We start from the raw sequence: 14,069 nt of genomic DNA, 5'->3' as shown, positions 1-14,069 counted from the left end.
GAGGAGAAAGCAATGGCTGTGGTCACAGTTCCAAGGACTGTTTTGATACCTTAGATAGTGGCTACATAATATTTACACATTCTTGCTTTGTGGAACTTCAGTCTATATTCTGCACCTTAATAAATGCCATGGCTAGTTAGCTGGCCAGGCTGCTTTTGCCTGATCCCACGGTGCTTAATTTCAACAGCAGTTGGGAATGCACCTACTCCAAGACAAGGAAGGTACTCTCCTTTGGATTAAGGCATTCTTTGTACGCCGTCTCTTTATCTGAGAGGCAGCACTGGAAGGTAAGAGATTCTGCCAGTAAGAAATCCAATCTCAATTATATCCTCCACAATGTCAGAGAACGCTACTTAGTGTTACAACTAGCCTTCCAGACTTCTCCACAAGACTTACAATGATATTTTAATGTTATAATAAGTCTGGTACCTGTTAAGTCTTTTGCTAGGTCGGGATGGTTCATAAGGCAGTGACTTGCAAATTTCACACATTCAAGACGAATAGGTACATGGATATCATTAAACCTATTTTGAAACAAGACAAAACATTACAACAAGAACAGTGACGACAACAACAACAACAAAACCATAAAAAAAATAGTCACTCATTACTCACTTATTTCTACACAATCTCCAATACTCCCCGAAAAGATTTTCACACTTCCTATGCACATTTACATGCACAGAACAGCTCTAATTTCCTAGAATTCATTTGATCGTCCTTAAGAAAAGTCTTGTGCCCATGTATTGATTCCTGTTCTAAAGAGGAAGGGAAATATTCTCCCTGGTACACATGAAAAAACTCACAGGCAGACAACAGTTATTTACTGAAAGATGTCTTACATTTTAAATACCATTTCTCTAACCTTCCAGCTACTTAAGCATGAACCGTGAATCAGCACCTGAAAAAATGTTGTAAAATGCTGATGTTCCTCTCTTTATGAACCAATGGACACCTAACCTACTACCAAGTGCTAAGAACGATCCATACTTCATCTTCAGTAAAATTGGCTTCTGAAAGACTGAACTAAATTTGATGCTTGAAAACTGGCATTTTCTCATGCTTAAGTTTGGTATAAGTAACGATACGAACAAAACTATCAACATAATAAGGGCTCCCTTCTTCCGAAAAATAAAATGCATTTTTAGGGCATCAAAATGTCTGGTTTTGAACAACTTATAATCAAATTTTAGAACACTTTTTTGTACAAATGCTTATTTATCAAATAAGATGTTTCAAGAAATGTCTACTTCAGTAAAAGTTAGTTATGTTTTCTGAATGAAAACATTTAAGAATGGCTTCTCTACTAACAGCTATTTTAACTTATTTAAAATGCTTGAAAAGTAAATACAAGTCTGTGGTTCATAACTAGCTGAAAACAGTAATCATGAAAAAATACTATGACTACCTTGTTTCACATTGCAACACAATGCATTATTTTATTTGGAATCCAATTTGATCTGTTATTTCTAAGTGACATGCGATGTTTTAATTGTTACATACTTTCAAGCACAAAGCTTTCCCTCCGTTAAGTTTCCTATACTCTTAGAAGCAGCATTTCTCTGAGGATGTTCTGTGTTTGATACCACTGAACGCTGAATTACTACAGCATTTATAATAATTAACAGAATTAACATAATTTATCTTTATTTACTCAAAAATATTTTCATCACAGCAGACATTCTTGACTTCTTTCTGACTACAAGTTCCAGCTTTATTTCCTGTATCAAACTGGCAGAATATTTCAAAAACAGAAGACTGCTTTCTGCACTGTAAATACTACATGCTTCTTTTAAAGTAGTCAAATTATACAAAGAATTAAAGCCAGAAAACAAATACTGTACATGAAAACTTCATCAAAAATAGATCTGGTAACATCGAATACTGCAAACATCACTTGATATTGTTTTAAAATTAATCCATCATTGAGTAGTGTCACTTGTAAAGAAATACAAATAAAGACAATTGTTTCTTTTTATTGGAAATAGCAGTAGAGATAGTGGCAAAAAAAAAAAAAAAAAAAAAGAATTAAAAAGTGATGACTTTTAATTGTCCACTCTGCAGAATCAAAAATGCAGAAGATGTATATAAAATAATCTCCTAACCATTATCTGCCAGATGTCAGACACAGCAGAGGGGGGCACAGTTAACTGTAGCATTTGAGAGGAGAAAAAAAAGGCGGGGAGAGAAGGAGGAGAGAAAGCTGTTTAAAAACACTGAACTACAATTCACTGAATGTTTTCTGCCTCCTGTGAATGGACCTAACATAGCATACCTCCCCAGGTAGCACTGCCAGAGGGGTTTGTTCTGAGATGCCAATTCTGAATCCTTCGCCCCAAACATTTTTGCTAGAAGTTTTACAACCTGCAGGCGTTCTTCATTGTCATTGCTCTGGAAAAAGAACACATTTATTAAAAGAAGTCAACCAACCAACCAGCACCACAAACCTGCCAAAAAGCACGAAGTACTGTTTTGTACAGATTTTATACAATTATGCACCTCCCCCACCATTCCTCCCAACAAGGAGGAAATCACTATAAAAAAAAATTTCATGCAAATGTGTATCTTGAGAAAAAAAAACACATCAATTAACGCTGGGAAAAGACAAAACAACAAAGGCAGCGAAAGCAAAAGTAGGGGGAAAAAGCTTCCTGAACAAAATCTGGTGAAAAACACAGACATACACCTTTTCAACCTTCCATTACAAGTGTTGCTGCTACAAAGTCTGATGCTGTGCCTATACAAACGTATACAAAATCAATCACAGCACAGAAGCCACAAACCCCCACCTACTTCTCTGTAAGTTATCTAGGACATTCAACTTATCTGGAACTTTTCTCCTCAACAGTTTTACTACAAACAAAATGTTTTCAGAGCACAGATTTCTGAAGCGTATCAAAGTACCCAACATCTTTCACACACAGTAACTGGACCTATATTTAAAGATGCTAAGTTAAAACAGATGCTTTTCTTCTTCTTTAAAAACTAACATTAGCAAAAATAAAGCAAGACTTTCTTTGGTACATTTCCAGTAGTGCTGGTTTGCGCCACACTTATTTAATGCAATACACAGCACATGAAGCTTAAAACATACTTTGCAAAGCTGTGCTAATACTTCTGCAATTGGTACATACTTACATACATGCAATTAGTACAAACTTATTCTTTATTGCAAAAAAAAAAAAAAAGAAAAAAAGAAAAAGAAAAAGCCAGCTGCAGCACTTCTTTGAAAGCAGAGCAGCAGAGCTGAGTTGGTATTAACTACTTGATAATCACCTCTCATAATTTCAATCTTCTTTATTCCAACAGAAAAAGACCTTTTCCAATACCATTCTTTTCTGTCATCTTTTAAATTTTTATTAGTTCTAGTTCAACATCACAATTTGAACACAAAATAAAAGCCCAGTGTAGTTATCAAAGTTCTGTAACACACCATTCTTAAGACCAGCTATTTCTCCTACCAGATTCAGTACCATAAATGAGCTGAAAAGTGCTCCAGTACGTCCTTTAATTCAGCTCCCTAAGAACAGTAAACGGAGATTTAAAAGCCTTCAATACCAGAGGAAGATAAGTTAAGGATGAGGAAATCTCTGACACTGTTGTCTTACTACATGACATGAAACTATAACACTTTTGAACAAACCTCAGTATTTAATATTAGCACATTTTATCTGCATTTGACTAACTTATCCAATTTGAATTCAGATTGACTATTTACCACGTCACATACAGCCTCCTCTTGGAGTGCAGTTAGTAACATCTTTTTTTCCTCTCTAGTTTGAGTTCATAAGCATATGTTACATAATCAATTCTCAATTCCCCAATTCTTATTTGTTATTAAATGAACCCATTGTTGTTATAGTCTCTCTTGTATATTCTTCTTCAATCTCTATTTCTTCTTCTGAGGAAAAAGTCAGTAACACAAGCTCTTGATAAACCATAATCCTTCCCCCCCGTGATGCTCTGTGTCACAGGACTTCAGACATTTTTTCTTAGGTGCAGCCCAGTACTCTAACCTTGACAGTGTTCCCTAATGGCTCTCCAATAGGAATTGACACTGAACATACATTTCCAATTTCTTACACCCTGCTCAACAGCCACAGGCAGCCACAGTTCTTCTGCCTACATCCCAAGGTCTCCCACTAACAGCAGCTGAAGCTGGTCAGACAGTTATGACTAGCAAGTTCAGAAGAATGGGCACTGCTGCTGCTCTAGAGCAATTTAGGAGAAATATACATGACCTGAAACTTGTCAAAAATTTCACCATGTCCAGAAAGAAAATTCTGAAGTAATAAAAGTCAATAAACAAAATTTGTAAAACATTAAGTAACACTGATTTGATAGAATAGGAAAATGAAGACCTACAGTCCATTATGGTTATTCCCTAAATGCTCCATTCACGAGCTTTTCTTTCTCCTGAATATTAGATGAATATTCAATTTCAGTAATAAAGATTTCAAATATCAAATTCAAATATCAAATTTGAATGAAATCACTTAGTTACATTTTCAGTTGACCTACACAACAGCAGAATCTAATCTCTGCTCTCCTGCACCAATAATTCTTCTGTATCAATGGATCTCTAAACACACCACTTTTTAATGCCAAAATCAGGCATTAATTACTGATCCTCACTATAGAGTGAGGTAAGTTAGATGAATTTCAATGAGTTTCCTCCTGTCGGTCCCCCAGTTCCCTCTCCAGAATAAGGTTAAAGAAATAAAATTAATCACAAACAAGAGGCAACCATGATTTTTGACACCAGGCTCCAAGTGTTAGAAGTTAGCAATACTCCTTTCCTGTTCAAACAGGAAAGCCATGGGAAACCTTTGCTAGCAACAGCCTGACAAAGGGGATCCTACAACCTTTCCTCAGCCAGAGGGTAGTAACTTGATGGAGACAGAGGTGAATGGATACAAATCTACTCAGGGCTCCTTCTCATTTATTTTGGCTTCCCACATGCCCTTATACAGCAGATGTGAGACTCGGGAACTGGAAGAACAGGGTTGTGATGAGGTGGATGGTCCATCTAAGCTGGAGGAGCCACCAAGGTCAGGCCAGCTCATCCTCCACACCACGATCATCTCAATGAAGAAAAACATTGGGCCAATTCACCCAAAATTCCACCCACCTTCATTCTACACAGGGACGGAAAGGGGAGAAAGTGGAAGCTGAGAAGACTTGGAATTGAGACAGTGATAGTTTATTAAGGAGAGAAGATGTGTGCACAAGTACCAACACAAGCCATTCTATGATTCTATGAAAGGAGAGGAATTTATGCACTACTTCCCATGGGCAGGCAAATGTCCTGCCCACTCTTGGACAGTAGAGTCTCAGCATGCATGTTTTTTCTTTTAGGAGATATTATAATCACAATAGTTCTCCCTTCCTTCTCCTTTCCTGAGCTTTCGTTGCTGAGCACATCCCCTTCCCAACCTCTCGCCTCACTGCTGCCTCCTAGCTAGGAGAAGAAAAAGCCCATACCTGTGTGAACACTGTTCAGCAAAAGCCAATGCATTAGAGTGTTAGCAACGATGTTTAATCCACAAAGTCCAGCACCATTAAAGCTATTGCAAAGAATATTAACTCCATCCCAGACAGATACAAATGGGTAAATGGTTTATCTATTTTTATTTTGTACATGACATGCATGGCAATTCTCTTCAAGACTACTTAAAAGATTCTTGGGATAGATAAGACAAAAAGCAACTGAGGGAACGAAGCACACAGCTGCATGTTTCAAAGAACACTGCTTACTGCCAGGCAACCTTTCACTCTTTAAGTCAACATGTATAAATCCAACAGCAATTAAGAATTACCTGTTACTGACCAAAAGACCAGTAATAGTACCAAAGATGCAAGGTGACTGAACACTAGGTGGCCACATTGTTTAGATCCAAAAATATTAAAGATGCACAGAGTTACTGGAGGACCTATGCTCTCTTGCAAGTCCAAAAATTGATCTGGTCATCAACAGGAAAGACCTTGAATTTTTCCACGCTGAAAACAAACAGCCTAGAACTTCGGTCAGACCCCCAGTCTCATGAAGAAACCACGAGGATTCTTGCCACAAAGACTAACAAGGAAGTTCAGGGAGATGGAGTGCAAAATACATTGGAACCTGTCAGGTAACAAGTCACAGACACGTTCACTTCCTCAAGACTCTATCAGTTGTAGAGACTGAGAACAAGGCAGTCCGATCAAGTGGCAACAGACAGTGGTCTGTGAAGCTCACTTTGTCATTGTGATTAAACCACCACCATTTCCAAAGCATACCACAAAACTGTTAGAAGCAAAGAAATCAGACACAACAGAGAAATTCAGGTTCATGTGCACAATTTATAACTAGAGGAAAAGTTGCTGATAGCAGGAAGAATCAGACTAGAACAACAGGATCTCTATCTCAGGGAAGCACCCAACACTAGTACTGTGAGGTTATCCAACTGTCAATAGGAAATATGCAAACAAGCCCTTAAGGAGCTAGTCAAGAGTACCTAAATCTTTCACAGTCCTCAAAGAACTGGGGAAAGTCCTTAAAATTGGAACAGTCAAGATCAACAGCATCTTGTTTTCCTCCTTCACTCTAACTAGAATTTATGGAAGGGAAGACACCAGCCTTTGCCATCACAAAACAGCTGTACATTGAAAGAACTTCACAGATCTCAGTCTGCCCCTCGGACACCCCTTTCATGGAACAAGAGTCTTCAGTAGCCACAAGTCTCCTGAACTCAATCAACAGTCTCCCTGATGCATCTCAAACAGAAAGGAGGGAAAGGATGGACAAATTAGCACATATTCCTTTTCAAGCCCTCAATACCAAGCAGCAAAATAAGCATGTCATCAGAACAAAGACACACCCTTTCTAGAATTTAAGTTCTCAACACCATTACCATTCTTCCAAGGACTTGTCTTCAAATCACAACACCAGCTAAACAAGAGTAGAACCAGGACAACTCGTGATTTCCCACTTTGTTCTCAAATGGTATCCCAAAAGTTTAAGATTCTTTTTCCCTAAGTTGCCAGTAATCAAGTACCACAGAATCTGTCTTAGCTAAGCCCACGTAACATCATTCTTTCCTTATACAGATGACCAATTACTATTCCCAATTCATTTTAAAGACCTATGCCCTGCTGAGTTGACCTCCATTGCTCTCCAGGCTTCACGTGACAATGCCAGCACATTTCAAAAAGCAACATTTAGCATCTCTACAAAACCAGTTCTTTATCGCTCTTTGCAGGTAAAAGGAATTTTTAGACAAGTCAAAATAACTTAGAAAGAACAGTTCTTAAATAAAAAATGACAGAAACTGCAAAGACCAACAAAAATACTTCAGTTCTTTTCAAACAATGTTTCACTGAAATGATCCACTGGCTGTGGTTTGAATTCATGCAGAGCTCATCAAGTTTGTGCCTGAAAATATTTTTTAAAGCATCTCACAGACTGGCACAGTTGGCATGTAGCTCAGATGAAGCCTACAATAGGTCTATTCCACGTGGCCAAAATGTTTTCTAGCTCGCCACTTTAGAAGTCAATTATAAAGCAAATGCACACTTTCTAAACAGAGAGCAATTACCCAATTTTTCTCTGAAAGGAACCTCTCACAGTCCCCATTTCTATTTGCTCAACACCTGAAAATAAGATCATGCTGACTTCTTCACTCCTCAAAAATTGACACTGCTAATGCTGAGACAATCAGAGCTTTCTTTCAATCTCTTCCACTTTAGGAGTACTACAAACCTCTACCATCAGAGAAAAACTGTAACTGTCACATTGCATCATCAGCATTTGAGAATCACCCCTAGTATTTAACTTCTATTATCACAGCCGTATATCCAAAAGCAGTAGCAGACCTCAGTGAACAAAAATTAGATGTTTCTGCAAAACTATGCATGACCTAAACACACTCCATTCCTGCTTCTATTTAAATACCTAGTAGAGTCCCCAGCATGCAAGCTCGTATGGGTGAGCCCCTGAACAACAAACTATGCACAAAATTCAGAAAAGCCCAAACCATCTGGACAAGCTCGTAACAACATGCAAAGCTCATTGAATTTGCACTACTAAATTTAATTGGCCTTTATCCAAAAAGCACAACTCCCTTCTCCTATCAGGAGAAGTCCCCCATTAGGGACTGCCAAACATATTTCTCTCCTTTACCACCCATTTGATCCAAGGCTTCATTAAGCTAACAGAGATACTGCTGTCCAATTTCTTTCCATTCAAATCAGCACAACATTCGCTGCCTTCCACCATAAGGCTCTCGAGTTTCTACTGTAATCATACTCTCCCCAGTGTACTCATCCACACTTTATTTGGACCTGAATCCAAACTGCTTGACACTAGCTGCCACTGTTTAGTATAAAGCCACAGCTGTTGTTGGAGCACAGAGTACTTACACTGTCACTTGCAAGACTGCAGAAAGAAAGAACTTGTGCTAATCTCAGACAAGCTGACTGTAGTTCATTAATAGTTCAAAACATTCATCTTCAAAGTACTCTTTTAACCACAGGAAGGCCTCTTAACTCACTTAAAACAGGATTATACTACTCCATATAAAAGTTTTATGAGTTTGGAGTTTTATTTATTTTTACTATAAAAGATGTACCAAATTAGATGTGACAGCCAATAGGACAAGGCAAGCATACAACTTCATCCTTGTAATCTGAAGACACCCAGTGCAACAAAACCACTCACAGTAGCACTACCGTGCATTGCAGAGAATCACCTAGGGCTCCGGAGATTAACAAGAGATCAAGGAATAAGAACAGTAACAATGTAGCTATTAAAATTTACACCTAATGGAAACATTTTAGCACTTGTAACATCCAGCGCTAAAAGCGCCAACCTCCTCACCCTTCGGGCTTCCGGCTGTAAGAAGCTGGAGTAAGACTGAGGAGAGAGGAAGCAACAAAATAGATACTTATTATATAAGCAACAAAATAGATGCTTATGACCTAAGAAGAATATCCTAAACAAAGAGCAGGAATGCAGACATGAAGAAATTTCTCTTAAAGGGAGATGAAGAAACCAAGGAAAGGCTGAGAACCAAAATCACCCAGCTGATTTTGGAAGAAACAAACAGACAAAGCTCCTGAAGGAATTGAAAAAATGGTTTGGCTACTAAACTTATCTACTCAAATGGTAAAATGGGACATAAGCAGCATTGAATAGAAATAAAGGAATATGCAAGTCAATGTAAAGCATGGCACATTAGGAGCACGAAGATGATTCAAGAAGCTACAGTTCTAAATGGACCTAAAATGGAAAGATGACTGCAATTACAGCTATGGAAAACACACACAAAAAAAAAACAAAGTAGCAGCACTTAAGATGAAATCTTGTGAATAACAGCTTCAGATGCACAAACTGTGTTTGTATTGGAACTGGAACAGTGATTGTTCTCCATCTCTAGGAACAGGCATTAAAGGCTGAAAAAGATCTGCTTTAAAGAGAAATGGCAGGAAGTAAACTGAGGCCTACTTCTTTTTCCAGAAACATGAATTGAACAGGAAAGATACAACCATTAGAAACAAATCATACCACAGCGCAGCGTGTCTGCAAGGAAAGATTAGTGAAAAAATTGCAGATGTGATCAAGTTGTCATCTAATGAACTGGCTACAGGATCTTCAAATCTAGACTTTGTCTTTAATAATTAAAATACATCCAAACTTAAAAAATTGCCCACCACACAGCCACCTTTAAGTTTAGTGAGGAATTAAGTTTCCAAGTTTGTAACACTAAACCTAATCAAATTCCCCATGCTCTTGCACAGGAGCCTTGTGGAACAACAAAATGAATTAAAACAAAGAATAGAAGAAAGGGAGCATCAGCTGCTATACTGACTTTCTCCAAGTGATAAAGATGCACAGAAATGGCACACAGTCAAGAAGAAAAACATGAAACCAAACAAGTTTTTTTTTTCAGATAGAAGAAATGAGCTTGACTAAATCAGAGGTTCATTCACTGTAGCAATCAATACAAGACTTATTTCTGTTCCCACCTGTGAAAGACCTCCTATTTGACAGAAACTGTCACTGCATCAGTTCCCATTAGCATGGGGTCCAACCTATCCCTGACCAACTTTGCTATTCAAAACAGATGCAGATTCCCTGCACAGCTAGTAGTGCAAAATGCTTTCACCACATTGAAGTCCTTCACAATAAACACTACAGTAACCAAGGACCACAACAGACCAGATTCTCAACTAATTCACAAATAACTATTTTAACATAAGCTGTTGCTTGAATGATACAAACATGCACACCTGTATTTTACGTTGATACACTGAAGTTAAACTACTCTCAAGTGCTTTTGTGAGTTTTAAGCAATGCAGAGATGTGTTTTACATCTAAAAACAGGCAAAAAAAAAAAAGACCATGTCAGTACAAAAGTTGTAATAATAGTGAAAAGCACACGTTTCAAAAAGACTGGAAGTATGAAAAATGCTTACCTTAAGTTTGAATTCAAGCTGGGGTAGAACAGAAAGCAAGAGATGACTGTCAATATTGTATAACTCCAGAATCAAGTCAAACACATGCTCTGACAGGTCACTAATTGATGTCTTCCCAAGCATCAGAACCTGATTGAAGAACTAGGAAGTAAAACAGAGTGTACATCAATAACAACAGTGTGTATATATGTGTATTTGTATACACACACACACACAATTTTTCTAAATCTTAAGCCTGCTCACTGCTCAATCTGTACCGCAGTTTTACAGTTTAAAAGGGGGGAGGTGGGTACGAGGGTGCAGCAGAGAACAGATCAAGACTTTACAGCACATTATAGAAGATCTTGTAAATATATAATCTTGGTTTATGTTCAAAATTACACGTAAAGGAAAAAGCAAAAGCAGTAATGTTTGCTTTACTACAGTAAGGCTACGAATAATTTCAGAAAGCTTTCAGCTGAACAGCAGAAAAACATTCCTACGCAATCTCCTCTGAGACAGTAAGCTTGACAAGTGGGTTTGGAGTGAGAGTTTTCACTGAAAATACTTTTTAAATCTTAGAACATACTCAATTCCCAAGTACCACAGGTGTTAAAAGAAACCAACAAAAAGCATTCACGATTTTGCACTGTTTTCAAGCTCCTGAGGTTTTGGATAGCTTCCATCAGACTTACTACATCTTTAACTACTTAAAAAAAAAAGCATTATTTATTTTCCCATTGTGCAACTTAATTCAAAGAATATTTATGTATGACCTCTCCTTCCTGTCTTCACTCTCCATGCACAATGCCTACTGATGTTCTTTGCTGTTGTTTTTCTTTGTTGTTTTGTTTTTATTACATTCAACTTGGCTATACTCTTCAACCCACTAATCACCTGTCCTCCTCACTACCTCTTCTTAGATTCTGTTTCCTCCTCTTTTCCTGAGAGGGAGACACTGAAGTTCTGCTGTCTTACCTTCTCATAGCTTCTAAATAGTCTTATCTCTTCTTCAGAACAAAACAACCACCACCAAAACAAACAAGCAAACAAAACAAACAAACAAACAAAAGAAATCCATGCTTTGCTGCAAGCACAGTAAGAATATATAAGCACATTTGCTGGTGAAGAGTCCAGAACACAAGTTCCAGGGAACTCGAGGGAATGGGATTGTTTAGTCCAGAGAAGAGGAGGCCCAAGGGATACTTTATCACTCCACAACTCCCTAAAAGGAGGCTGTAGTGAGGTGTGAGGTTTGGTCTCTTCTCCCAGGTAACAGCAGTAGGAGAAGAGGTAATAGCCCTTAGTTAGGCTCTGGCTGGATATTAGGAAAAACTTCTCAGAAAGAATGGCAATGCACTGTAACAGGCTGCCAAGGGAGGTGATTGATTCTGGAGGTATTCGAGAAACAAGGCATGCTGGGGATGGGCAGATGGTTGGACCAGAGGATCTCAGTCTTGTCCAGATATAACGATTCTATGACTCTACTGTGTCTTCTGATCGGGTTAAGAATTAAAAGCAAGGTCCCTTAAGACAGCAGAAAATGACTATTCACTCCATTTTAGAAAACAAAATTGTTAAGGACTTATTATTTTCTATATGGTAAAGAAACAGAGTCAAAGGGAGAGTATTTAAATAATTTAACAATTATCTCAAAGAACAATTATGAGTTTCTGAAGTCACACTGTTTTTCACACAGAGGGTGGTGACACACTGGAACAGGTTGCCCAAGGAGGCTGTGGATGCCCCATCCCTGCAGGCATTCAAGGCCAGGCTGGATGTGGCTCTGGGCAGCCTGGTCTGCTGGTTGGTGACCCTGCACATAGCAGGGGGGTTGAAACCTGATAATCATTGTGGCTCTTTTCAACCCAGGCCATTCTATGACTCTGTGACTTCTGGCAATTCATCCTTTTCATAACACAGCTTACTATTGGAAAATCTATTTATTTCCTTATTTGTTTGCAGTCTTCACTTACATTTGTAATGTATGGTTCAATTGCTTGTGCTGTCCTCTTAAGCAAAGCCTTTGCCAAGTCATAGGCTTGTTTGTTTAAATTCTGAAAAATAAAAACAAAAATTTTAAGTATATGAATTAGACTTAAAAAACAAACAGAAAATTTTAGATTTAGCATACATCAATGAACATATTAAAGAAACAGCATCTTTTTAATACTCTCCGGCATAAAGATAATACAGTCAAACCAAAACAAGTCCAAATAAAGCTTAGAAAACTTCTCATAAATCAGAGCTTACTTTTCAGTTGCTCCTTCTAAGCCTGAATGCTCAACAATGTCAGTTCCTGCATTTTACTGTTGCTCAGCTTTGCCAAAAATTAGAAAAGCAATACAAAGTAACTTCACGGCATTTACAGGCAACACTGATGCAAGACTCTCCACAAGAATGTAACATAAAGCAGAATCCTGCCCTTGAATCAAGTAGCCGCCTATCGATTAACATCACAGTCTCTCTAAAGTACCTCCCAGCGAGGTTTGGTATTTTGGCCTTCAACTTTAACCTATGAGTGTAAAGATGACAAGCTAACAAAAAAATTAACAAACTAATAAACAGAAACAAAAGCTCACACTATTCCTCCTCCTCCATTCCTTTAATTAAGCTATTGCTCTGCCATCATTTCCTCCCTGGCCCACCACACACCATGCACATTTGCTGAGTCCTTTCTCCAATTTTTATATCACAATTATTTTCAAAACATTTTCATGCAACCCAATTCTTGTGTCACCCACTGCGAACTTCACTGACACACTACAGTACTCGATACCAAAAACTATATATAAATGCTTAGTAGTTACAAGTCTAAAAATACAATCCTTTCAATTTTGATGTTTCTGCAAAATAAAAATAAAAAACACAATAGTTTATTCACTAGAAAACAGTTTAAGAGGGTAATTTTGTTACAGAGCTCATCTATAAGGAAGTAAACTTTATTTTAGCATGATGAACAGCAAACAAGATGCACTGCCACACTCAGACATATGCAGGTAATGCATACGTGCAGTTCTGTGTAGCTATCTAAATGAAAAAGATTTCACAAAGACATTGAGAGTATTAGGCCTGCAATTCAAAAAGCTGTACAGAAATGCAGGCTTCCAGACAGCAGTGGGAAGAGATTAACATTTCCTGTTAAAATAAAACAACAGAAGCCTTGGTTTGCCTCCTGACAGCTAAGTTGAGTGACTGAAGTCAGAAGACAAGGAAGATCATGCTGAAGCATTTACTTTACTCAGATCCAACAGGAAAGGTGAACAAAATTGCCACTACTAGAAAGATACTAGAATTCTTACAGAAAATGCTAACAACAGGAATCACCAAAGCCCAGCCTGCAGTGAATCCTACCTCCTTGTGAATATCAGTGAGAAATAAAACACCCACACTACTTCCTCACTTTTGCAGAAACAGATCAGCTACAGGAAGACTGAAACATTGCTATCACATCACACCAGGAACAGAAGAGATATGAAATTAAAGCCATGCTGTAACAGAAGCAGTTCAGCAATAAAGTGTTCTTTGCTATTAATATTTTTGTGCTTCTATAAAGTGACTTACCATTAGAGGTGGTATTTTCAGGAATAGCAGTTATAAAGTAACCAAAGGAAAGCCAAAGCTTATTGGTAAAGTTA

At 37.9% G+C, this 14,069-nt stretch overlaps 1 protein-coding gene across 3 annotated transcripts in view; it reads right to left on the bottom strand.

Annotated features, from left to right (window-relative positions):
* PDS5B (PDS5 cohesin associated factor B) overlaps positions 1-14,069 on the bottom strand; it is a 103,787-nt gene that overhangs the window by 53,608 nt on the left and 36,110 nt on the right. For all 3 annotated transcript variants that reach the window (XM_042867717.1, XM_042867719.1, XM_042867718.1), the window contains exons 7-10: positions 12,408-12,488; positions 10,453-10,593; positions 2,276-2,391; positions 430-524 (exon numbers count right to left, since the gene is read on the bottom strand). In XM_042867717.1, coding sequence (XP_042723651.1) covers positions 430-524; positions 2,276-2,391; positions 10,453-10,593; positions 12,408-12,488 — 433 coding nt within the window. The remainder of the gene's footprint in view (positions 1-429; positions 525-2,275; positions 2,392-10,452; positions 10,594-12,407; positions 12,489-14,069) is intronic.

This window comes from Lagopus leucura, unplaced genomic scaffold (genome assembly GCF_019238085.1).
Source record: "Lagopus leucura isolate 7727_CA_CO unplaced genomic scaffold, USGS_WTPT01 Super-Scaffold_100001, whole genome shotgun sequence".
NCBI classification, from domain to species: domain Eukaryota; kingdom Metazoa; phylum Chordata; class Aves; order Galliformes; family Phasianidae; genus Lagopus; species Lagopus leucura.
Note: the sequence above shows the minus strand (reverse complement) of the source record. Positions and strands in the feature narration are given on the sequence as shown.